This window comes from Columba livia, chromosome 1 (genome assembly GCF_036013475.1).
Source record: "Columba livia isolate bColLiv1 breed racing homer chromosome 1, bColLiv1.pat.W.v2, whole genome shotgun sequence".
Classification (NCBI taxonomy): Eukaryota; Metazoa; Chordata; class Aves; order Columbiformes; family Columbidae; genus Columba; species Columba livia.
Window position 1 is genome coordinate 45,726,420 of NC_088602.1, and position 24,029 is coordinate 45,750,448.

Below are 24,029 nucleotides of genomic sequence, written 5' to 3' on the forward strand. Positions count from 1 at the left end.
AACCCTTCACCAATGTCATGGCCCTCTTCTGGACACTCTCCAGTAGCTTTATCTTTTTTATCCTGTGGCGCCCGGAACTGCACACAGTGCTCCAGATGAGGCCGCAAAAAAATCATTATTTGCAATGTCACAGTTCAAGTTTAGTATTAATAGTAGACCCAGTCATTGGGGTTCTGTGATTAAAAGCTATTATGATGACTGAGACTCCTGTAAGGAATGTTCCAATTGATGCCATGCCATCTACTGTAACATAATAAAAAAAAAGGCTATTAAACAGCGTAACGTGAAACAATCTAACTTGGAGGGCTCATGCCACTGTTAAGATTCAAGAGCCCGTGAAGGGCTTGATGCTGCAGGCCATGGGAGAAGGGACTGTTGTAAAGCCTTCCTCCTTCCTGCTGCATCCAGGCTGTTCCAGAGTGCAGAGAAAAGCTTTTGGGTGCCCCAGCCTCCAGGGGGAGAAAGGAGCCAGCCAGCAGGTAGGTCTAACAGGACTTCCAACCCAGATTCTCTGTTAATGTGAGATTCCAGCTACAGAATTAGGAAATCAACCCTTTTCCTCCTTTCTCCCTTCCAGCCTTTGTTTGGGGGAGGGTTTCAGGGACAGCGCTTTCTCTCTTAAATCTTGCTCCTAGGGGATAAAGCAGCAAACCTGGTATGCTACCTCCAAAGTTCTTGCCTTACTAATGTTTAAATCAGGTTTTGACATCCAGACTGCCTTCTCGCCTGCTTGTTGACTGAAGTCCAGATTACAGAGTTCTTTATATTCTATCCATACCAAGATGATACAACATATAAAGTACAATACAAGGAATCACAAGAATATTTCTCTTTCCTCACATAACAAAAAATGACAGCTGATCTTTGTGCAGGATTGTGCTAAAATGGGAAACTATGAGTTTTCTATCATGCTGCAAGACTGAAAGGAACAGGTATTTTCCTCTGAAAGGTCCAAAACTGTCACAGTTTCTCAACATCTTGCAAGGAAATGCCATCTTACAAAAGCTGAGGTGGATGACAGAGCAGAAAGCACACCACAGTCTCCGTTTCAAAGCACATGAACTACAACCACCAGTAAGAAGAAAAACCCAACAGAAAGGATGAACAGATGAAGGTTAATCTAAGGCTAATTGTGGTTTCACTGTCCTAGTTTTGATACTATTCAAGTTCAATCGTATCTCCAAGGAACTAGTTTCTACAGTACCTGTATTTTAGAAAAATTAATTCACAGTTTGTAGTCTGAAGTTCTGAGTCCCTTTAAGATTTCACAGATTTCCTCATTAAATCAATGCTCCGGTTTTAGGTACAGCAGCAGCACCACTTAACTCTTGCCATTCTGTGTGCAACCAACTAGACCAGCCAAAGATCAAGACAGATCTCTCTGAAGTAACATAACAAAGTTCAGGTTGTAGTTGGGCCTACTACAAATATAGAGGCCAAGATGAACCCAGCTTTACATACACAGGAAATTAACTTGGTGCACATCAAACCACAATTGAAAAGATACAGCTAATTTATACCTATGTAGTTAGATCAGTTTGTACATTATTAGTGAAAGTTTCTGCCTAAAAATACCTCAAAAAAAACCAACCCAAACCCACTTAAACAAGTTTGTAGCTTTAGGTAAATCGCAGGAAACTATAAACAGCTGCTCTTAAATTACTCAACTTTCCACTTTTGATACAATGTCTTATTGTGAGCTTGCACAGCTGGCCAGGATTACCCCAGCTGTTCAGCATCAACAGCTTTCAGGGGTAATTTTATATCCAAACACAGAAGTGAGGTACCACTTGTGTTCAGAGATGAGATTTACCACTGCACACATCAACAACTCCTACACAAAACTGTGTTATCTTCTTCTGAAAACAAGACACCTGTGTTTATGTTTCTAGTAAACTTCATGATAGTCTGTGGTATGCATTACTACTCATATCATGGATTACACGGATTTTTTCCAACATGTAGAAGGCAAAATAAGAACTGTACGAGACTTACTAAAAAGGATCATTGCGACTTTTCCTGAAGATACATAGAATATAGGCTTGCCTGGGAAGTTTGTTTTATAGCCAAATTATCTGAGCTAAGGATGCTGTAATTGGTGTAAAAAAACTGCAGACCTTCAGAGGAAGAGAGAGACAACTGCTTTCAAGTGGTTTTCTTATCCTTAGAACATTATGATAATTGTTAAAATACTGTGTTGCATCTATGAAAGACTTCTTAAAGTCTATGCAAGACAACAGAGCAGTTCCACTAAAACCACGCATAAAGCCTTCAACTACTAACATGTTCCCCACCTTGGCACCTGACAGAGGTCTCTCTGAGCAGCAGAACGCTGAGCCTCAAAGCCTTAACTCCAGCATCGAGGGAACTCGGGTACTTTGGTTGCATCTTGCTTTTTGGTTATTGCCACCACCACAGCGGCGAGCAACAGAACAACTTACCTTGCCAACGTCAGGACACCAGCCGTCAGGGTCCAAAGAGGTTTTAGCTGCATTACTAATGATATTACTTCACACATTAGTTTAGTGAAAACAGGTCCTCTTCATGAGATTAGTAGTGTTACTCCACCTTAGTAGTATTACTCCACCTTTACCATGCAGGCAATTCCAAGAGTCAGAATATAAAAAACACTGAGCTTTTTTACTTTTACGGACTAAGTATATTGACACCTTTTATACAAATAAAAGCAAATGATAGTATTACATTAATTTAACAAATTCTAATACAAAAAAAATTGCGTATTTCAATTTTAAAGCTCTACAGAAACATACAGCTCCCCAATAAAGATGTCCAGTCCACTGAGCAATGTTTTCTCAAAATATAGTTATGAACTTAAATACGCTCATAAGTGTATTACACTTAAACTATACATTTGGAGAAACATTACTGAAATCAGAAATGAAGAAAATCTACTTATATTACCAGCACTAGCTGAACAGCTCAGGTGAGAAGCGGCCACCAGGTAAGTGCAGCACAGCCCACAGCTGGCACAGCTCTGCCTTGCTGGTGGCTGACCGCACCTTTCCAACACATTCAGCAGTCGCATGAACGCTTTAGTGTTACTGATCAATAATGTAAAAGAAAATAACGTTGGCGGTAAAAAATGAAACCACAAGCCACATCCAGATCACAGGCAAAATGTTGCCTACACCACCTACAGACAAAAAACTTTCTTTAATAAAACTGATTTACCAAATATTCAAAACAAATTTTTGTCTATTGCTCTACTTCACGCAAGTTAACTACTTTTAGGTTTTTAAATATTATGAAATGATTCAACTAGCTGAAGTAAAGGTATACAAAATGATCATCTATCAAACATTCACTTTATACATAAACATTTCTGAAACAGATTTACACTATACAATTAGTTTATACAGCTTAAGCAACTGTTACAATGTCATTTCTCTCAAATTGAAAGCAGCCAAAAGGCCTAAGATTTTTGTTAAAAGGTTCTTGCTCACCATTCAGATTTTAACTTTCTTGTCTCACACTGCTCACATGCATGTCATCACATTTAGCACTGCAGGGTTCATTTAATTACCTATACATTATTCCATCTAACAGTATGCTGCAAAACTGGTTAACGTGCAAGAAAAGCTCATTAGCTCCAATGTGTTTTTAAATACAACGTATCTACATTTTTCCCCAGAATGCTTTCGCTTCCTGAGCTAGACATAAAATACCTTAAAACAGGTTTAGATGCAGACCTGAAACCCCATAAGCAAACTACGTTAAAACGCATAGAGAGGACAAAAGAAAAAACAAAACAAAACAAAAAACCCCCACACTTTTGATAGCTTGCACTACTATTTCTTTGCACTGTAATACATTTTAGATGAATCTAATAGTCTGTTCAATAAGGTAGTAAACTTAGAGTTTAGACAATTAAAATATTACTATTGTTGCATATTGCTCTTGCCTTTTATATACAAGAATGTGTATATTTCACAGCCTACTAAATACTCCTTTTAATCTGGCCTTCTAAGTGGCTGGATTTAGAAATGCTACAGTCTGCAACAGCAGCATGCCATTTCAGTGGGGTTTTGTTTTTTAAGACCAAATCTGATTGTGTTCAATACCAGTATCTAAGTTAAAGAAGGACAGCATATTAAAACTGATATTTTGCAGGTACAATTCAATATTTTAAATACATTTTTTATTTCCATAAAAGTCTGAGGTCACGGTTAATGAAAAAGAACAAATCTAGAATAAAAAACAGATTTGTGCATGGATGAAAATGGGTTTTGGAGCTATTTCTATTTTTGACTCTGGAGTTCATAAATTGTTTTGGAATGAAAAATTAATTTTCTAATCAAACAATGAAGTAAATTACAGTAAAAACTGTAGTATTAAATAAGCGAATACAGTAAATTGCAATATGGTCAGCTTGAGTTTAAGGTGCTATTCCATCCGCCCGGAAGTCTTTTAAGGACTTTACCACGTGGGCATCATGTCTGGGAACCAGACTCTACCAAGATGCTTTGAAACTTCCCAATGAATCTGTTCTAAGCTGTATTTCTGATCAGGAATCAAAACTTCCTCCATAATAGAAAGCTGAGAGAGACGACCGCCACACATCTTCACAAACTCAACAAAGGCACTGCAAGAGACTTCACACTCTCCTAGGCCAACGGCTGACAGATACTTGCAACGTTCCGCAATACGGATCAGCTCCTCATCCAGCGGCCGCAATCCATTGGCGCACACCACCAGTTCAACTAGCCGAGGACAAGTCATCCCAACGCGGCCAAGTACGTCTTTGCTTACCGATCTTCCAAAGTACAGGTGAGTGACAGGTATTTCGTAACGAAAGAACGGGTCAAACTCTTCTTCGTACAAGAAAAAATACATTACTAAATTTACTTTAGGAGAGTGCTTGATGAAAGCGTCCCAGCTGCTCTTCTGAATTGTGTGGAACTGAGTCTGTCCAGGATTTTCACTGACAACATCGATGCGCAAGTGTTCTAACCTGACATGTTTCTCAGAAGACAAAGCAAGCAGAAGCTCATCGCTCAGCAGGTGGTAGTTCAGCGCCAATTCACGTAAACCATGACACTGGTCAGCCACGCAAAGGATACCTGGGAAAAGAGAACAGTATGTAAAGGATTACACAGATACATATACTAGTAACTGAACAAGAAACGTTAAGAGTGAGTTTGTTTTGTGTGTCAAGAGGGTGCAAAGACCATGTATTTCAACATGCAATCAAGACCTAATTTCAAAATAAAATCGTACTGGGAAACCAGAACATGAATCTTTTTCACATAAGCATGGTCTTGTGACTTCTTTGTATATGTATCTTACCCCATAGGTGCACTATGCAACAACATCGCTATTTTGCTAGGGAAACATAAAGAAGTTAACACATTGCATTGTATACTTTCCTGTGGGAGTTGATTCTCACGTGACAAATATATAAATAGCATACTCTGACTGTTCTGCCCTGTTGTAAGAGCATGTATACTTAACTTCATGTTTCTAAAAGGGGCTTACTCATAATAAAAGTATTTCCCTAGCTTGGTCTAGAAGAACTGCTGTCCTCCTCTGCTGTTCTGTCACCTGAGGAAGGCAAACATCAAATGAATGCTAGATTTTAATTAAATACAGAACTTGCTGCTGTCAGTATTTGTTCTTTCTAGTGAAGTGTAAATATTGAAATTTGGAAAAGCAACAGCAAAACAGAGTGAAACAGTAAAAACTGGAAGTAGTAACTCCTAGAACAGCTAGTTTCAGACTCTCCATTTAATGAATCAATATAACCTGCTGCTCACAGAAGACAAAGACATTAACAAAAATAATTCAGTTCAGTCTGTAAGGTTTCCACTCATCATATTTGCAGCTACAAGCCATGGTACTATACTGCTAACAGTACTTAAAAAAAAAAAAAGACAAAACACACACACAACAAAACCCAACCACAACAACAAAACCCAACCACAACAACAAAACCCAACCACAACAACAAAACCCAACCACAACAACAAAACCCAACCACAACAATGACCCACAAACAAACAAAAAACACCCCAAAAATCAAAAAGCACACAGGCCTCTGTATTTTCATGTGACCCAGAAAACTGTGTGAAATTCAGGATACAGTCTTTCCATTAATAAAGGAGATGAGAATGTAGTATCTAATATAAAACTGAAAAACCTGAGCTCAATACACCACAGCTCTGACACAGTGGGAATAAATACAGAAAGACAGCAGTGATACTAAGATGCAGTTATTAAACTTAGAAGCCTATACAGAGCCTAAAAACACCTTCTCAAAAAAAACCCCACAACCCTGTAAAAATATTGCATGAATATATACACTAAAAAAGTATTTATTTTCCACCTGAGGATCTTCAAGAACACAGGCCCTTCTAACAATATCAAATACTGTAATTTCAAATATAAAAAGTCTGTCAGATGAATAAAAAAACCCCAGTATTTAGGTAAACAGAATTTTAACCCAACTCCTATTGCAACTGTTTCCTGTAAAAACAGTTTATAAGCATTCTCCTTGTTTCATTCAGGGGGCAGGGGATGGCATCCAAGACGAAGTGAAAATCCAGTTGTTGTGTACCTTCTACACATTCCAGAGATCATTTCCAGTCCTTAAATCATAACAGTTATTCTTACAGCAATACTCCACTCCTGCAACACATATTATGACCACTCCCTTTACGCAAACTCAGGCACGCTGCTCCACAATAACTAGGTCTGTTGACACATTAAATATTTTAAAGAGAGTTTCAAGATTGATGCTTTTGTTTCATCACCACACAGTTTCAGAAAACAACTTGCTACAAATTTAGCATCCAAACCAGCTTGTTGTCCAGACTGCCATTCTTCAACAGATAATCTTTGTTAACTGTGAGGGTACATTATTGACTAGTGCAACACAACAAGGGAAGAACAGGGGTTCAACTTGCTGCGTTTTTTTATAGGTCTAAGACTGGATATCCACATCACATACTGTCAATTAAATAACGTATCCTGCATATAGAACTGACAATGAATACAGTGTAAACAGTTATTGGAGAGCCTGCCTGGAGCCTGTGCTGTTCACAGAACATCCCCAGGCACTACCTAAACCTTTGTGACACGGAGGGGTAAATCGCTCTGCTATCATGCAGCACAGATTTGGACTAAAAAAAAAAATAAAAATCCTCAACTAAACTGCTGATGCAGACACACCCCACATCCACCATTCTCTCCTACCTCCCCATTCAAAGGGAAACAACCCTACCCTCAAAGCAGAGCAGAAACACAGGCCTTAAAGAAACGCTTTCAGTTCCCTCTGTTCCAATAGCTAACACTTCAGGTAATAAACAACAGCACATCAATGCAGATTTTAAAAATAACCATTGTTTTCTTTTACGAAGTACTGTTGCAGTTCTAATGCAAGTTACAGTTCATATGGTTAACAGCAATCAAAGAAGCTACCAATATGCTCACAAAGATCAGAAATATATAACTGTCTTTGTTTCTCCAGCCCAAACCCAAACAGGCCTCTTTATCTTTGTACAGTAATTTAGGGATTATTTAGAGCATCCTTTGTAAGAAATTCACAGTTTCATATGAATCCTTTTTCTTTATTCCTGCAGTAGTGGAGTCTCTCTTGCACTACTTGCATTAGTCTTCCCTGTCATTCACTAACAAATTTCTTAAGCACTGAACTAGTAACAAGCATTTCCGACCACCCAACTGCAATCTGAAGGCCTGTTTTACTGTTTTAAGTGCATTGATAAGTAATTAGTTTTGCATAACTCATGGCCCTTTTCGTTCAACTGAGGTTTTTCCACATTTATAGCAGCACGCTAATTATAATATTCCCATTTGAAAAAAATCCAAGTAAGTCTCAGGGCTCACAGTTTCTCACTTTCCTTCAAGAGTACCGTTTTTTGCAGCCTGCATGCTCTGCAGCCAAGTATCCACATAATGGCTCATTTAGTTTGTTCCACTTTTCTCTCCATCACAGGGCACACCCATACCCAAATTAAGCAACCAAGTTCTCCTGCCTTTTGCTGAGCATTCTTGGGAATTACTTTCTTTTCATAGCTAAAAATTACTGCTGAAGCAGCCTGTTCCTCCTGAAGAACGTAGTATGGCTCCTGTACTTCTCAGACACAAGGATTCTCAAAATTTAATTCAGAAAAACAGTCTCTCAAGCTAACAACCCCCTATCTATGATTACAAAACTTTGAAGGAAGTAACATTCCAGTGAACACACTGGTGAACACATTGCTGGACAGATCTGCTGTAAAACAAACCAGCATTTTTAGGACTTCTTTATACAAAACCAAAGACGATGTTTTGTTCAAGAGCTACAACTGTGAAAGGTTTTAAGTTCGTGCTTTGTTTGCTATCACTACAGGAACATGGTCTCTGCTACAGAATCATTTTCCACAGATATTAGGAGTCCTGCTGGTGACTTTTACATATGTTTCCACTTACCCTCAGAAGAGGAATTTTACGAAGTTGCCAGCATCTCATTCCTCTTCCACTTCTCAGTGAAAAATTGTTAAGTACTAAGGTGATAGGATGAGAATTAATCTTAAATTTGCTGTGCACTGCATGAACCTTCCAAAAATGTTAATTCTATGAACTTCAACAATCTGAATGCTTTCCTTCTGATACGAGCTGACTTCATTCTTGCTACATACACACTTAGAGTGTTAATGAAGTATATTTGGTAACGGCAGAAGTACTGCACAACTCAGTCTAACCTGCACTTCCCCTCCAGCAAAAGATTAAACTGCTTTCTTTCAGAAAGGCTAAACCATAATCCAGGACATTGCAACACTCAAAACCCACACATAATGAACTGCAGAAGAGGAACTCTAGTTCCAAATGGCTTAGTTATACTGGAATACTTTAATAGTCACTGCAGAAGTAGTGCACTATCAAGTCAATACATACATTTTTAAGTTCCACAAGAGGTTCATTTTTTGTTCAGAACGGACACACGCTATTTTATTGGTAGCTCAGTTGTCACAAGGCAAGTGGTGAGATGGATGGACTGACAAAGAGTTGAATTAGTATTTTGTTCAGTGGCAGTTGCTGTAGATATTGCATTCATGCTCACTCTTACCTCACCCATGTTTTTTCGGGGCTTTAATGGTTTCAGACAGAATTTAAGGCATAAATTAAAAACAAACCACACACACCACAAACAAACAAACAACAAACCCCAAACAATCAAAGAAAACACAGTGGCTTACCAGCTGGAGAAACATGAGGACAACTGCTCATTTTCAACAGTTTGAGTGTGTCACTGTTGTTAGCCACCAGCACTTTGAGAGATGGATCATCTACTGGTGTATCGTCAATCTTCAGTGAAGAGAGGGATTTGGAGTTTACAAACACCACTGTCAGTGCAGAAATAAAGTGAGACTGGAAAAAAAAAAAGTTTAAATGAAACAGTAGTATCTGAAATACAATTTCAATGGTTTTACACTTTACACAACAGTTTCATAAGTGGTCTTAGAAAATTAAACTAACTAACTAAATCACTGCTGGTCCTATATGCCAGTGACAAAATTATTGGAGTGGTAAAGGTCAAAAGACAAATTATGCCTAGAGTTGATTTTGATTCCTTTTGAATATATGTTTTAAAGGCTACATGTGAATCTATTAGGAACAATAAAAGGAAGTCTGTATTTTAGAAGCTTTGAGGCTAAATATGACAATAGCATGAGTGACCACAAATAATTGTTCAGCAAGCTGAATAGGACAATAACATATCCCTCCAGTGAAAACCAAGAGAGCTAAAACAGGATTTAGATTAAGAAATAAAACAATACGCAAAAGCTGAAAGGACAAAGTATTTCTACCACATTTACACTGTGGATTGTTTTCACTATGTTCAGACATACAAAGACTAGTTAAAGATGTGGAAAGCCTCTTTGAAAATTAAGGATTAAAAATACATATTCAAGGGAACTACATGACGTGGCTGTGATCACTGCCAAGGATAATTGATAATCCTTCTGTAGCTAACCTTGCGTAAATCCTATAGCCTACTTCCTTTCCTGAGGCTGTCCCTAGTTCTGTGTTGTCCATGTTGCCATCATCAGCAATGACATCACTCAGATCCAGCTAATAGTCTAGTTGTATCTGTCCCTTCTCATACAAGTGGACTGGATTCAAGAATTAGGGCTGTGAGTCATCCGAGATGTCACTGCCATAGAACAAGCAGCCCAGGCTACCCCAGCCACTCTTCTGCTCCTCAGCAACAGTAAACTTCCACCTCACTAGCAGGAATTATTGCTTAGAAGCACATGTAAAAGATTTGTTGTCTTCTAGACTAGATGCCTTCTAACAAAATCTAATTTTTGGTAAACATGCAAGGTAAAAATCTGACAGAAAATTTCAGAAATACAGTGCACTTTGCCTAAGGATCTGATATATGACTATCTGACAAAGTATTGAAAATCATGATCTTATTATTTTCTAAAGACAGCTCATTGTTGACACAATCCCTACAGCAAGTCCCATGGATAAAACTCTACCACTCTTTCAATTATAATTGCCTCCTAAAGAGTTCCCACAGTCCCACAACACAACTACACAGACATGAATCGTTTGGCCTCCTGACTTGCATCATGTTGCTCACTATTACATTGAGGTCAATAGACAGGAGGATTTAGAAGAACAAGGTCAGGACTACGTTCTCACATGATGCAGAAAATGAGTGAAACCTTAGTCATCAATCTTAGCACATCATCTCAGTTCCTCCCTTTAACAGAGTTCAGTAATAAAGTTTTCCTTACCAAAGGTTCATATTCTTACAATAAAACTTTTCATAAAGTCATAGAAATACTGTATGAACAACTGCCATACTTTGCTATAGAAAAATTTACATACTCAATTACCTTTGGTAAATCCATGAAGCTTGGCCGGGCAGTTGAAATCAGCCCAAGTGTTTTCAGAGAGCAATTCACAAGCTGCGATAAAATATCACAAGCTGCTTCTGCAGACTCCTTGCTACTGTCCACCTTAAAACAAAACAGATTTATTGGTTCAGAAAACACTGCATCAAACACAGTCCTTACGAAAAAGCAGAGTAAGGCAGATATACTTTTACTTTTTTTCCACTTTACCTTCTGAAATGTGATGTCATAAAAACCGACAAAACACTTCATTGGGAATGCACCAATGTAATTTTTTTTTTTTTCCCAAAATAGTACATACCAGAAGTCCAAGATAATTTGCTACAAATTTACCTCTCTCCTAAATACTTTGGTAAAATTCAGCATGGTGAGAAGGCAACTAAACAGTTTGTTCCAAGACATTTTATCCACATCAAATAATAAGCAAGTGGAGGTTCATTTGGGTCCAGAGCCTACCCTACTTCCTCTCTACCTTCTTCCTTATAAAAATGTGGAAATTGTATAAATCGTTTACTGTGTGAAGCTGATTCCTTTTACGATGACTCAGCTCATAACATAGAGCTGCTGAAGAGTTAAGTGCATTATCAGATGAACCTAAAGGATGGGGCCTTCATCATTAATAACACAACAGATGTGCAACGGATACCCTAAAAAAAAAAAAATCTTCACTAGTCAGCTTATTACACAGTTGAATCACTTAATGTGCCTCCAGTGGATTTCCCTCAACAAACAACCTCTTACATACATTAGGCGTGACAACTTTGCAAACCTACGGAATGGTGAAAAGTTTAATCAAAACATCAATTTTAAGTCTACCATAACCCACACCACCTTGTCAGTAACTGGCCTAAGTCCAATGAATCTTAATTTTCTGCTTGAAAACAAGCTGAAAAACTTACATTTTCAACAACCAAATCTTTCCTTGCCTACATAAAAAAATACCAAGTTTTCAGCCACTTTCTTGTGATTATCCCTGCAACATTCTGCAACACTGTGAAGGGGCACGTGCAAGAAATGATATGGATATCACCCTACCAGTGAAAGGCATCTGAAATCCTTCAGAAACATTTGGTGCAAAGCAACATAGGCTGGAGACAGACACTGGAAGGCAATTACAATACCACTATAAATTTTCTTTATTCAGACACTGATAAAACCCTGCAAACCTTGTGATAACCAGTTTACATCTCATATTGCATCAAGCAGTAGTGACACACATGATCTGGCAGAGCTGCCCCAGCTACCCACATGCAGATGATTCTACACTAAAACAGACAGATCTCAGAACAACTCATATGTCCACCTTGGTGCAAAGTAATTTCCTCTCTAAATTTGTCACATAGCTGATGCATACATAGTCATGACTGTTTCACAGCACTCTTCCAAAACAGTGGTATGTAAGCCAATATTAAAGGTTTTCCTCTGCTGAACATAATTCCATGACATTAACAAAGCCACTTCTGACCAATCAGTATTTCTCAGCCAAGTACAATCAGTAGATATCACATCCTGTGCAAATACCATGTACTTTTTCAGTTAACTGAAATATAGCTGTGTTGAGTACATGCCATGCGTTTAATATCGCATACAATTCAGTACTAAAATGGCTAGCTGCTTACTAGTAGTACTGAAGTCACTCTTAGTGCACTAGAAGTTTTCTAACCATGAATATTAGATAAAAGTCCCTACAGGATGTGAAACAGGGAAATGCCCGATTTATGTATCCTAATCAAACTTAATTTTGAGGCAGGGACCCACAAGTACACTAGTATTGGAACTGGAGTACATCTGCCCACCCCCTGAGGCAGAATTCTAAGCAGCTAAGATCCTTCAAGAAAAGAGAAAAAAAGAAGCACCAAATAAAAAAAAAAATCCCAAGCTAATGGAATTAAGGCAACTAAAATATATGTTCAGAACTGTTATTCCAAGTTTTGGTCCTGAAAATATATCCAAATAAATAAATTAATTGGCAGATAACCTCTATGTTTATAAGCCCATTTAGAAAATCCATTTCTTCAGTACACTAGGCCTCAGAACAAGGCGTACCCCACTGAGAGCTGGCATATTTCTTTTTAAATAACTGGCAATCCTAACCACAGAAATAACACTGTAAGCCTTTCCTAACATTTAGTCATGTTTTTTTCAGCATGTTAAAATCTTTTGATCACAATTGTCAACCACTACTTACAAATATTTCAGTTACTGACATTAATTAAACCACAGTTCTCATGCTTTGATATTTATACAGATGAACCATCAAAACTGCCTCAAAAGTATTAGGGATATTTCCTTAAAACATTCTAAATAAAATGCAGGAAAAAAGAAAAAAGAACGAAGTTTAACAAATGCTTTTATTTTTATAGGATTACTTTTAAAAAGCCTCCAAAATACACTACCTTGAAGCTTACATACTGCAGATGATTGGAATGCCTCTTTATTATTTGCTTGATGAGTTCAGGATGTGTAGCCCTCAAGTAAGAGGTAGCTGGTTGATTCAGTTCAAACTCAAAACACCTCCAGAGATCAGGCATATGAAACACCTGGTTCCAGCTTCGACAGACCTGAGATGCATGAGCACGATCCAGAAGGGGCAAGTACTGAAACACCTGCAGGATAATGTCTTGAAGCAGGTTTGCCCAGTCAGGACTCTGTGTAACTACAGTTTTCTCATCTATGACCTTGTGTCTCTTGAATTCTTTCTCAGTTGTCTCTTCAGATGAGCTGCTGTTGGCCTCATTGGTTTTCCTTCCTCGTTTCATTCTACAAAAATAATAATAACAAAAATTGTATATATTTTGTAAATGTAGGAGAGCTGAGAACAATAATATTAATAGAAAACTGCACAGGTGAAAAAGCAGTTTTTCTTCTCTACATGAAGGACAAAACCCCAAGTAACAACAAATTTGAAGTGGTAATCTAAAAATAACATAATCTGAACAGATATCTTTAATATTACTTATTTAATCATTAACAGTGCCAATCCATTTATGAGTCACTCTCCTTCCAGTGCTTCACTTTTGTGTTTGAGAAGACTTTGGACCTAATTTATTTTACCATTTTGCTGATTATCGCTCTACTTTCCTACTAATGGAAAGATATTTTCTGAACAATTTTGTGAAGTCTGACACTGATATTGCTGCCTCAGTCCTATTTACCAGGAACAACATTTGAAACTGTGGAAGGTAAAAGAAAGTAAATAATGAGTGTATGCACGTTTGTAGGCATTGCATCTTGCAGATGTTGTGTCTGCCCAATCTATTTTTATTCCCAGACAGGAAGAACCTTTATTTTTAAAAAATTTATTTTTAAAAGGTTACTTCAACATGCACCTATTTTGAATTAGCATCCTTAAAAACATATTTCATGAAGAATGCTGGTGTGCTTTCATTTTTCCAACTAACTAGCAAACAAGCATTATGAAAGTAACAGTCTGCAAGTTTCAATAAAAGAAAAGTTTACAGAAGAGTCAGCAAACCTTCTTCAAAATAATACTAAATTCAGCAAGTCTGAGGCAAAAGGTTCACTCATTAGAAGTAGCATATACTTCTGCGACAGCGGTCACACACACATTCTACCTTATATTACATTCCTAAGAGGAAAAAAAAAACCTCACCACTACATACAGCCAAAATAAATCCAGCACTGGGTTTTGATCAAAATGCGTTCTTTTGTACACTCCATCTTACAATTGAATTTAGCATCACACCATTTACTTTTAAACACTTCAATGAGATGCACATCATGTCCTAAAGGATCTACAAGACCTCACACTAGACAACATCACACCCACCCTAGTCTCCAAAAAGCTAAGAGAATCCGGAGGTGGGCTGGGCTTTATATGTCTAAGCACCTCCCAGCCCCAGTGACTGCTATAAGATAAACATGGGCTTCATACACAGCGAAATAATTCTGGTTTAACACTCAAATGCAATTACACATATAAGATTATCATATGCCAAGTTAATTTGGGACCCAGACAATTAAGTTTCCCTGCTATGTACCGCAACTACGTAAAAGTGTAGAAGTCCTTTTTAAAACAAAGTGTAATACGCTAGATATACAAGTGAAAAAATATACTGTTTATCATCCAATGCATCATACATTATTCTCTCAAAACCAGCACCTCCTTACCTATCTTTAAAACACTTTAATCCTACCTACTCACATGACAAAAGCAAAGTATCACTTAAGGTCTGAAGCCATTAATCAAATGATGTAAACAAACCTGAACATGAAAGACTGAAGAACAGAATTTGTCTTTTGATTTTTTTCAACTTCATTTTTCAATCCCAGTAGCACCTTAGGGCAAGCAAAAGGTGAAAACACTACTGGGCAAAAATCTCTAATTGCTTCCTGAGAACTATTTACTGCGACTCACAGATCGTGACTATGAGACTAAGCAAAACACGACTCCTGTGCCGAAACAAGCTTTACACCAGAGACAGTGATCTGTTGCTGAGCCACTAACCTCACTGGTAGAGAAGCAAGAAAACTGCATAGTGACTTAGAACCAACTGCAACTAACAAAAACATGAAGGAACTGGATTTTGCAACTCTGAAAACTGAATAATTAAAAAAACAAATCAAGAAATAGATTAGCAAATCCACTGCAAACCTATAATGTTTGTGTTTGAGATAACTGCTAAGCATAGTTCAAGAATATTATTTTTAATAAGTTAGTCTGAAATGCAATATTTGTTTAAACTTCAGGCTAAACAGATAGTTCGAACAACTAGGTCATAATGAGCAATTACCATATGCAAGCTATTCACTTGCCAAATTTGGGGTTACATGTTTGATATCTTTAAGTCTTTCCAAAGCCACCTTTTGCTCATCTGCAAAAAACTACACAAGGCAACTTTTAGACTGGGCTCTCCAAGTCTTCCTCTACAGGATCCTTCCTCATCTTTTGCTAATAAGTGGATGTATGTGACTAAGTTTTCCAGAATAGGTAGGCTACTTTTATTACTGCATTAGGGGGTCAAGTTCTGGATTTTCTCCCTTATCACATTATAGGGGCTACTGTGCAGGTACAGCAGAGTTGATCCACATATACAGCACATATATTATAATTGATCCTACACCCAAGACTAAAACCTGATTTTAACAATTATATTACTGTTTTGTCATCTAATTTCTAATTAATTTGTTCAACTAATTTTTGTTATCTTGCTTCAACATTTATTGGAATAGCTTTTTAAAAACATAACTGGTTTCAACCTCTTAACATACCTAACAATAAAACAAATACAAAATTTAAATAATGCATATTTGTCTATAAAAGTCTGCAGAATAATCTAAAAATTATGTATATAAAAATGCCACTTAAGAGAGTAAAGCTTTCTGCAAATTTAATACAGGAACAGACAAATGCAATTAGGCAGTTCAGTTCACTTTGTTTTATGTATCTGATAGTCTAAAGCTCTAACCATTTAAAATCCAAGGCCCACAGAAATAACTTTTCATCGAGGAAGACACTGGTGTGAAATTCCATGTTTACGTATTAGTGTACAGGTACAAGCTATTTTTCAAACAATGATTGTTTATCACTTCAACACTTGAACCATCAATCTTGCTTTTAACTCCCTCCACCATACTCAGGACACGCTTATTGTTGATCGTTTTTTCTAAATTGCTGCAACTTTGCTTTAAAATCTAAGATCTTGACAGAAGGGAGAAAAAAATCAAACCAACCAACCAACCAACACCCCCCAAAATAAAACCAAACCAACCAACCAAACAAACAAAAAAAACCCAAACAACACTCCCCTCCCCACCCCCAAAACAAAAAAAAATAGAAAATCAAAACCAACCCCCAGAACAGCCCACAACTCTACTAGGACAGAAAGCTGTGCAAAATCGGGATGCCTGACTCCTTAAGATTTTCCAAGGAAATTTCTCAACCTATTATAATAGCTTCTTTCTGAACTCCCCATCTGGGCACAACACACGCCCCCTTGTTTGCAATATAGTCACGTTCAACCATAACCACATAGTTCAGTCATCAAGTAGGAGGAGGAGCCAAGCACACGCTTAACACTGTTTTTATTGCTGAAGAAGATGCAGACCTTATCCGGAACACAACAGAAGCCAAAAATCCCAACCAACCAACAACTCAGAACAACCGTTCACGGCTGTTTATACCCTGCTGATAACGCCTGGTCACGAATAAGTGTAACTGTGCTCGCTGCGTTGCTTACACCTCAAGTAAGGCTGCTCCTGAAACAAAAGGAGTGCGTGCACTGATGGGAGGAACACTCCGAACGAGGGGGTGACCCCCCCACAACCCTAATCCCCAGTCGCCAAGAACAGCCAGCTCTGCTGAAAACAATGCAAGGTTTACAATGTATTACTGTTGTTACGAGAGAGCTGCGAAGCAGCGATACTGTATGGATGCCGAGGGTGAGTTTTAAGCCCCGCTCCTCCCGGAGAGGCTTCACCTCGGGCGCGGCTCCTCCCGGCCCAGCCCCAGCGCGGCGCCGCGGGGCTCTGACAGCCCCAAGCCCTGCCGCCCCCACCGCTCCGACCTCCTTCTCCTCCCTGCATCTGCAGCTCAGCCGGGGTCAGAAGGCAAGTCCCGCCGCGCCGCCCGCCCCCGGCCAGTCCCTTCACCTGGCGGCTCCCCTGCTGCGCTTCGCATTAACCGGGACTCGGGCCGCGCTGACGCTTCCGCTCCGGCCACATCAGCGCCCTCCGCCGAAGCCGACCCCAGCGCCTCCTTCGCCCGGCCGGCCGTCCCGTCCCGTCCCACCCGTGTCGATGCCCCCTTCCCTCCCACCCCTCTCTCTGTTTACTTCCAGCAGCGGAAGCGACGCAAAGCGGCCAAGATGGCGGCGGGCACCCTCCCTCGCGCGCTCCCGCGCTGCAGACCCGGGCGGGAGGCGGCACGAGCGAGGAGGGAGGGGGGTGCGCGCGCCTCGGGGGCGGGGCTGCCTGTGCCAACGGCCACTCTGCCGCCGTTACAGAATCGCAGTCAGAGGGGTTGGGTTGGAAGGGACGTCTGGAGATCGTCTAGTCCAACCCGCCTGCTAAAGCAGGTTCACCTAGAGCAGATCACACAGGAATGTGTCCAGGCGGGTTTTGAATGTCTCCAGAGGAGACTCCACAGTCTCTCTGGGCAGCCTGTTCCAGTGCTCTGGCACCCTCAGAGTAAAGAAGTTTCTCCTCGTGTTCAGATGGAACCTCCTGTGCTTCAGTCTGTGCCCGTTGCCCCTCATCCTGTCGTTGAGCACCACTGAAAGGAGTCTGGTCCCATCCTCTTGACACCCACCCTGGAGATATTGATCAGCATTGATGAGATCCCCTCTCAGCCTTCTCCAGGCTGAACAGACCCTCCTCTCTCAGTCCCCTGATCTGGAGCATATTTCACAGAATCACAGAATTGGCTGGGTTGGAAAAGACCTCAGAGATCATCGAGTCCAACCCTTGGTCCAACTCTAGTCCGTTTACTAGATCATGGCACTAAGTGCCATGACCAATCTCAGTTTAAAAACCTCCAGGGACGGCGAGTCCACCACCTGCCTGGGCAGGCCATTCCAATGCCTGACCACTCTCTCTGTAAAGAATTTCTTTCTAATATCCAGCCTGAATTTCCCCTGGTAGAGTTTAAGCCCATGCCCCCTTGTCCTATTGCTGACTGCCTGGGAGAAGAGACCAATCCCCACCTGGCTATAACTTCCCTTCAGGTAGTTACAGAGAGTGATGAGGTCACCTCCAAGCCTCCTCTTCTCTAGACTAAACAACCCCAGCTCCCTCAGCCTCTCCCCATAGGTCTTATGTTCAAGTCCCTTCACCAGTCTTGTTGCTCTTCTCTGGACCCGCTCCACCACTTCAATGTCTTTCCTGAACTGAGGGGTCCAGAACTGAACACAATACTCCAGGTGTGGTCTCAAAATTTCTGTTAATGCGGAACTGTGGTGCCCACTCCTGCTGAGTGCAGCGGCTGCTGGGGAAAGAGCTTGTTCTGCTGTCCTCTTCCTGCCTTCCTGGCTTGGCCAAGACTCTAAACACTAACCGCCTCCTGCCTCAGTGTACATGCCATCACCGGGCCGCTTTTCCCAGCTACTGCACTGCAGGGTGGCAAGGCCGGGGCTGCCTGGAGGCATCCTAATCAGGTGCTTGATGGTCAGGAAAGGGAGAAGTGAAATCTAGAAAAAAACACTGAGTGTAATAGTGGCAGAGGTGCTGGATCTTCATCACTGACAGAGCCAATTGTTGCAGTAATTTGAAAGCCCCATGTCAGGCTAGCCTTTGGAATGAGAGCATGTGTTTTATAAGCACAAATGTGATGAGCAGCGGCTGAGGGAACTGGAGCTGTCTAGCCTGGAGAAAAGGGGGCTGAAGGGAGACCTTATCGCTCTGTACAACTACCTGAAAGGAGGTTGGAGCATGGAGGGTGTTGGTCTCTTCTCCCAAGTATGAAGTGATAGGACAAGAAGAAATGGCCTCAAGTTGCACCAGGGGAGGTTTAGATTGGATATTAGGAAAAATTTATTAAAGGAAAGGGTTGTCAAGCATTGAACAGGCTGCCCAGGGCAGTGGTGGAGTCACCATCCCTGGAGGTGTTTAAAAGGCATTTAGATGAGGTTCTTAGGGACATAGTTTAGTGCTAGAGTTAGGTTAGGTTATGGTTGGACTCGATGATCCTGAGGGTCTCTTCCAACTCAAATGATTCTAAATGTAATGGAGAAAGCAAACAGTCAATGTGTCATCATCACTTAAAAGAATAAACCCTGTCTGCAATTGCTAACCTAAAGATATATAAATATTTTAAGTTTTAGGTCAGTCTGCTAACATAACAAAGATAAGAGTGACTTGCAAAACACCTAATCACAAACTGCAGACACTACTGATGTTGCCGCTCTAAACATTTTGAAGCCCACACAATTAGTTGTGTCTTGCTTTAAGACATATCTCAAGACTGTTGGATAAAGTGTCGTTTAGCTGAGTGTTGCTCATTATATGCTAAAAGGATTGTGTAATGCAATATGCAAATATGTAACCAATTGGCTCTTTAGGGTGTGAATGCAGTGATAAGATTTTATTTATAATGCCTTTTACTTTTCTTGCTGGCATGCTGGCTTCATTCCAGCATCCAGATTTGCATACCTCTGTAATAAATATCTCATCTCTGTATGCTAAATTTGGCTCATTTGTACGCACACTGGGTAAAGAACCCTGCTTTGGGGACAACAAATGCTTAGTGGGTCAATCAGGCACTGGGAATGAAGTGTTTGATATGTTGCCAGGCAAAGAAGACAAAGTGAGGAGTGACAATTCCCTTGGGATGCAGATGCCTTGTTATGATGTCCCTATAGATGTGGTGCCTCACATATAGATTGTATTTCAGTTCTGTACGTGACCCAAATTTTTAAAGTTGTTGGGATTCCCGAAACTTTATTTTTTGCAAGCTTCAGTAAATTACTGCTTGAATGTTTAGTTTCGGGCTAGTAGGTTACGATTCCAATTCCCATCATTAAGTTTATTGGAAACAGCCAGATGTGATGCAGTGTTCTCCCTAGTCTTGAAATGGCTTTGAAACAAAGTAACAGTTCTTTAGTGCTATCTCAAATGCCACCATCCCAGAGTTCTTTGAGAAGCACTTTATATATTAAAAAGAAATCTTCAAAAGCATTTTCTTGCATACTTAAAGTTTTTTAAAAATGAAACTTCCCCCTCCCACCCCCAGTTATTTGAGATTATTGGTGGGAAGAAAAAAAAAAAGACACATAGTAACAGCAATGATTTTCCATGAGAAATTTTCATTTTTTATTTTGAATTTCTGTGAGAGAATAATCTCTTTTCTGGAATTCACAAAGTCTTGAGACATTTACTACAGCTCAGCCATTATGGTTCTGTGTGTATTTATTAATCTACATCCAGCCTTCAGCTTTTGAGGAAATGCAACAAAAATCTGGAAATAAAAGGTGGGTTATCACCTCACCTTGAGCAGATTAATGAGCATCTCAGACATCCTTGTAATAGCATGTCATAACAAATATGTGACTGTGTGACTTGCTCAGTTGTACAGAACCTTGGTAGATAATGAGGTGTACTTATGACTGAAGCCAATACTGGAAAGAAAACCAAAGAAACTGTTTTGCTGTCCCCACCTATAAATGTTTTGTGGCTTCCATTCTCACTGTTGAAGAAGTCTCCTTTCAGCCACATGTTCTGTTTATAATGACTGGTTTTCTAAAGGTGGGAAGAAAAACGCCCCTGATAATAGTTTCTGGTAATTACAAGTCATATTCGCAAGGATCTAACTTGCAAGCTGCAGAAGATGCAGGAGAAGAAAGTGGACTGTGACTGCAAGGGGTTGACCCAGACCAGGGAAGAAGGATGTGTTGCTTATCAATGATGCAGAGTGAGCAGCTGAGGCTTCTTCCTGTCATCTCCCTTATCTTTTTCCGGCAACATTATGCTGGTGACCTGATGTGGCTGATCCATGTTATGTGTGGTCAGTTGAGATATCTCTTCTATCTTTTCACCAAGATTAGTGGTCTGATAAAATTCTGGTGTCTGCTGAAAAATAAAATAAAATTAAAATCTGGGTCCATCTAGAAGTCTCGGGAGATGTAACAGGGCTGCAATTTCTTTATTTTGAGGTAATGTTATTTTAAAACCCCTAATGCATTGCCCGAGTTTAGATGGGTTGACTTAGTGGTGGAGACTTATTGCAGTGCCTTTCAGTTCTGTTTCGCTGCCTGATATTTGGAGTAAAGAAAGCTCGCTTCAATGCTTGTGCCTTTATTTGCATTGTTGTAATTGCTTGTGTATTTAGGCACGCTAAGTGTGGGAGAAGAGGACAAGTGCAGAAAGAGCTCTCTGCATCACACCAGGTGGGGTGAAGCAGCCAAAATGAGCAAGAAAGGCAGCTGCAGCCAAATCAGGCCCTGGACATGGTGCAGAGCACTCCCAGCAGTGTCTGTGGTGTCTGTTGGCAAAGCGTGATAACTGGGGAGTTTACCAGAATTTAATAAAAGAAAACATATGGGCAGCTGGTGGCGTGGGCACCCTCTCTTGGCACCTGGTGAGCCCCTTGTGGCTCGCTCTTGCTTAGCTGGTGGGCAAAACCATGCTGTTTGTAGAGGTCTTGGACTCTGAGGTAGCTGGAGCTGAGAGAGGTGGCAGCAGGTTAAGAAAGGTCCAAGTAGCAAAGGTCCAAACACAACATTCAGAGTTCTGGTCTGCTCTGTGTAAGAGCTGTGTTGTTGCCAGCTGTGGCAGGGCACCTTGAAGCTTTAGTTAGTAATTTGTAAATCTTTAACAGGTGTGTTTTCATTAGGTGGTTTTTCTGCCTTACTTGTCACTTAACTAAAAACTGATGAGTTTTTGAGAGAGCAGTATTTTAAATCATAAAGGTGAAGTTATTTTTATTTGTGTACAGTTTTAATAGTATGAGAAAAAGTCCTGGTATGCAGAAACAAGTCTATTGAGGAAACTGTAATTTCCTCAATAGGAAATTTTTTTAATTTTCTAGAAAAGAAGGAGAAGGTTTCTGAAGTTTCAGTCTTTCTGTTTGGAGACTGTGCTGGTTTTGTTGGGATAGTTAATTTTCTTCATAGTAGTTAGCATATTTTCTTTTTGGTAGCTAGTATGGACTCTTGTTTTGGGTTTAGTGTGAGAATAACATGATAATACACTCGGCTTCCCGGGGACAGAGTAAATGTTTTTGTTCCAGTAGCTAAGCTGTGTTTTGGAGTGGGTTTGAAAACAATGTGAGAATTCACTGATGTTTTGGCTGTTGCCAAGGAGATCAAGGACTTCTTAAACTTTCCAGCTGCAGGTGCACACAGCAGCTGGGAGTGGGTACAGATGGGACAGCACCTGGATTGACAGCCAGGCTGGCCAGTGAGATATTCACTACCATTAGTGTCATGCTCAGTATATAGCTGGAGCTGCCTGCTCTGGCTCATTAGTTTTGGGCCTTCTGTTGTTTTGGCCTTTTGCCTTTTTAATCTCTTTTTTGGATTGGCTGTTTGAGGATGGGGTACTGTCTTTTCTGGGACTGGCTTTACAGGGCGGGTGTTTGTGACCAATTGCCTTGTGCATCACTTATTTATATATATATATATATATATATATATATATGTACATCTACACACATGAATATTTAGTAGTAGTAGTAGTATTTTTTTTCTTGCTGTCTTTAATATTAAACTGTTCTTGTCTCAACCCATGAGTTTCCCCCTTCCCTTCCAGTTTTCTCTCCCATCCCACTTGGAGGGGTTGTGTGTGGAGTGAGTGAGCAGCTATCTGGTGTTTGTTTGCCAGCTGGGGTTAAACCACCATAGTCCTTTATGTGGTGCCCAATGTGGGGTAAGAAGGGGTAAGATTAATCGCTTTCATCACCACATAGTGACCCAAGTTTGTTTTCCCAGGCAGTGTGCCACCTCGAAGGGGTGCAATAATGACAGGTCAGTACCTCAGGAGCCATCCAGCAGTGTTTAAAGCAGATTGGAGTAATTATTTGGTTTAACTATTATTGGTTTAATAGATGTTGCTCACAATGTCACATATATTTACTCTCAAAATTGTGTTCTTGTGTTCTCTGATACCTTTTTTTTTTTTCCTGTGGGCACATTTTACCAGTATTTATGTACAGTTCATCACCTCTAGATGTTAGTTTAAAGTAATTGCTTTATTGTGCTGCATAGCACTGGCTTACATATTCATGTTAAAGCTGATGGGGGTACCTGTATTCGACATTGCCATGCCTAGGGAGCCCTCCAGTGGAAACTAAACAAAATTGCACCTTTTTTTTTTTTTTCTCAATTGGAAGAGCCCAACTGTAGAAGAGCTAAGAACACCTGCCTCTTTTTGTTGGGCAAATTTCAGATCGTTTTGAGAATTTCGAATATCCTTGGGATGCTGAACATAGTGTGCTGGTATTTCTAGGTCTTCTGAATGCGTGACAGTTCTCCTTCAGTGCCTTGGTACCAAGGCCAATCCTAATACAAATGCCAGCCCCCTCTCAGCAATAAGTCTGGGGTTTTAACTTTATCACTGCTTGCTTGCTTGCTAATCATGTTACCTCCTTACCTGCTGGCAGAGGCAGCTGAAGAGGTTTGCAGAGAGACATACAGAACACGGAGAAAATTCCTATAAACCCAAAAGTTCCTCTACTGAGATGTTGTCAGG

The 24,029-nt window shown here is 40.0% G+C and overlaps 1 protein-coding gene across 2 annotated transcripts; it reads right to left on the bottom strand.

Moving 5' to 3' along the window:
• Positions 1-3,127: 3,127 nt before the first annotated feature.
• Positions 3,128-17,796, bottom strand: FBXL3 (F-box and leucine rich repeat protein 3). 2 transcript variants are annotated; one of them, XM_065056342.1, is made up of 5 exons: positions 17,681-17,796; positions 13,283-13,646; positions 10,869-10,991; positions 9,216-9,387; positions 3,128-5,081 (listed from the first exon to the last, which is right to left on the bottom strand). In XM_065056342.1, the coding sequence occupies exons 2-5, from the start codon at positions 13,643-13,645 to the stop codon at positions 4,438-4,440; spliced, it is 1,302 nt and encodes a 433-aa protein (XP_064912414.1). In that variant the 5' UTR covers position 13,646; positions 17,681-17,796; the 3' UTR covers positions 3,128-4,437. The 2 variants fall into 2 exon arrangements, with proteins under 2 accessions (XP_064912414.1, XP_064912405.1); XM_065056333.1 differs by having other exon boundaries at positions 17,499-17,787.
• Positions 17,797-24,029: the final 6,233 nt, after the last annotated feature.

Excerpts from the sequence above, each read along its gene's own strand:
- FBXL3 (XM_065056342.1), bottom strand. The coding sequence starts at position 13,645 with ATGAAACGAGGAAGGAAAACCAATGAGGCCAACAGCAGCTCATCTGAA. Across the intron at positions 10,992-13,282 it reads TGCAGTATGTAAGCTTCAAG|GTGGACAGTAGCAAGGAGTC; the intron begins GTAGTGTATTTT and ends TTTTGTTTTAAG. Across the intron at positions 9,388-10,868 it reads GCTTCATGGATTTACCAAAG|TCTCACTTTATTTCTGCACT; the intron begins GTAATTGAGTAT and ends TTTTTTTTCCAG.